This window comes from Pteropus medius, unplaced genomic scaffold (genome assembly GCF_902729225.1).
Source record: "Pteropus medius unplaced genomic scaffold, Ma_sr-lr_union100, whole genome shotgun sequence".
Taxonomy (NCBI): domain Eukaryota; kingdom Metazoa; phylum Chordata; class Mammalia; order Chiroptera; family Pteropodidae; genus Pteropus; species Pteropus medius.
In genome coordinates, this window is record NW_024348527.1 from 710,093 (window position 1) to 712,831 (window position 2,739).

The 2,739-nt window shown below is 35.1% G+C and overlaps 1 protein-coding gene across 8 annotated transcripts in view; it reads right to left on the reverse strand.

Moving 5' to 3' along the window:
• The window catches only part of COL4A5 (collagen type IV alpha 5 chain), a 244,038-nt gene that overhangs the window by 26,597 nt on the left and 214,702 nt on the right, over positions 1–2,739 (reverse strand). For 7 of the 8 annotated variants that reach the window (XM_039879706.1, XM_039879705.1, XM_039879700.1 and 4 more), the window contains 2 exons: positions 1,060–1,140; positions 287–385 (listed from right to left, as the gene is read on the reverse strand). In XM_039879706.1, coding sequence (XP_039735640.1) covers positions 287–385; positions 1,060–1,140 — 180 coding nt within the window. The remainder of the gene's footprint in view (positions 1–286; positions 386–1,059; positions 1,141–2,739) is intronic. The other variant, XM_039879704.1, reaches the window with a different exon arrangement.

Sequence of the window (2,739 nt, forward strand, 5' to 3'; positions counted from 1 at the left end):
TAATGAAAGAAGGTCATCCAGAAAACTTGATAAAAGTTGGGTAGCTTCTTGACATAAAATTTGGGCAAGAAAGGATATAGAGTTTTTCATAAGAGGGAAGCAACTCGATCTATAAATATGAGGTAATACTTTCAGGACAGAGTGGAAAAATGCAATTAGGAAGGGAAAATTGTGTGGTAGTTTAGAGGGTAAGAAGAAACATATATTTTCATTGTGGGTAAAAAGGGGCAAAAGTTAAAATAGACAAGGACAAATTAGAAAATTAAAACAATAAAAAATACAGCACCTGGTTCACCCTTCTGTCCAGCTGGCCCAGGAATACCATCTTGACCTGGTTTGCCTTTTTCACCTGGAGGCCCCGGTGGCCCAGGATGACCTCCAGCACCTAAAGAACAGAGTATGCAGGTTACACCTATTTTTCCAATTCCTTTTCCCTTCCATATTCCCCATTCTTGCCATAACAGCTTCAAATAGTTCTATCCAAAAGACAAAAAGTACCTTTGAGACTCTTAAACTATGAAATGTTATGAAAAAGAAGCATAAAAGAAATAAAGGATAATGAGAATAAAGAATAGCCTTATTATCCATTCATTATCCAAAAAGTTTGTTTCTCTCTCTCACTCTCTCTCTCTTCTTTTTTTGGTTTCTCATTTTAATCTAGCTTTAGAATACCCAAGAAAGTAAGGTGTGGAGGTGGGATGGGGTGCATTACAGGCCTCATATGGGGCCAAGACAAGTGATTTACTTTATAATTTAGGAAACAAATAAATATGCTACATCTTGCTATTCTAAAAAAATCAGACTTTCTATCTAATATAATAGGATACTTGAAACAACTTCCTGGAAAAACTGAGCCCAAAAAATAAGGTCCCAAAATAATAATTTTAAGTAACTTTAATTGAGTTGTTCACTTTGTACCTACCAAGTAGTGCTAAGTGAATGATCACCCTATTTCTTTGTCTTGAAAATGTTCACAGCCTACTGAAATGATTTGACTTTCTCAAAATGAACATAGGGCTTAGTTTTACAGAACAGCAAAACCTTATTTTTCATGCTTACCTATAGGACCAGGTTCTCCTGGAAGTCCAGGGTTCCCAGGAGGACCATTAATACCTTTTGGTCCAGGAAGGCCTGGGATTCCTAGAGTAAAGAGCTCAATTGAATAAGAAAAAGAAAAACTGCATTGCTTTGGGAGCTATAATTCAAATTTACAATTTATAGTGATAGCATAGAAACAGCAAAGAATAAAAACAAAACCCAAAAAGATGCTGGTGTTTGCTGGATATTTTAATTGGAATTTTAAGTTTTCTATTTAATTATCCAGAGGCTCTCATTATTATAGATTTATAATAAATTACCACCATATTACACTAGTAGAATTGATAGGATTGAATTATATGAATATACCAAAAAAATTTAATCCATTCATCTATTATTGGACATTTGGTCAGGTTTTAGCTATCATGAAAATCTTTTCTATTTATGTAAACCTGGCCTACTTCCAGGTTTTGATAATTGTGGGTAATACTGCTATGAATATTTCTGTATTGGTATTTTTGTGGATGTCTCTCTTAATTTATATTAGGTGGATGGGAGTGGAACAGCTGAGTTAGAGTGGGTGTGTGCTGCATTTCCTTGAAACAAACAAACAGAAAAAAGCAACCTGCCAAAGCATATTACAATCACAATATTTGGGAATTCCAGTTGCTCCAGAACCTAGTATATCACATGGTGATATCAGTTGTTTTAATAAGTCATTCTGGTAGGTATGTAGTGCTAATTCATTGCAGTTTTAATTTGCATTTATCTGATGGCTAATGATATTAATCAACTTTACATGTGCTTAGTGGCCATCCATATATCTTCTATTATGAGATGTCTGTTCAAAAATTTTCCCACTGAAAAATAGTGGACTGACCAATAAAAAAGCAAGAGGTGTAGATTGGATCAAAAAACAAAATCCAACCATATGCTGCCTCCAGAAGACACTTCTCAGTTCCGAAGGCAAATATAGACTCTAAGTGAAATGGTGGAAAATGATATTTCAAGCAAATGGCATTCAGAGAAAAGCGGGAGTAGCGGTAATAATGTTGGACGAAAGAGACTTCGAAATAAAAAAAATAAAGAAAGATACTGGGGGACACTTCATAATGACAGAAGGAATCATACACCAAGTAAACACAACACTTATTGATATCTATGTTCCCAATCAGGGAGCGCCGAAATATATAAAGCAATTACTAACAGAACTAAAGGGAGAAACAGACCAATCACTATTGTAGTAAGGGACCTAAATACCCCACTGTTGGACATGGACAGATCATTCAAACAGAAAATCAATAAGGAAATAACATCCTTAAATGACGCATTAGACCAACTGGACATAATTGACATGTACAGAGCCTTTCATTCTCAAACAGCTGGTTATAAATTCTTCTCTAGTCCACATGCAACAATTTCAAAGAGTGGTGACATACTGAGAAACAGAGATAGCCTCAACAAATATAAGAGGGTTGAAATCTACCAACCATAACTTCTGATCCTAATGCTTTGAAATGGGAGATCAACTAAAAAGAAAGCAGGAAACCCCAAACACTTGGAGATTTAACAACATGCTACTGAAGAATGGCTGGGTCAGAGAAGAAATAAAAAGAGAGATCAAGAGATACATAGAAATGAATGATAAGGATAGTATAACATATCAACACTTTTGGGACAAGGCATAAGCAGTCATAAGAG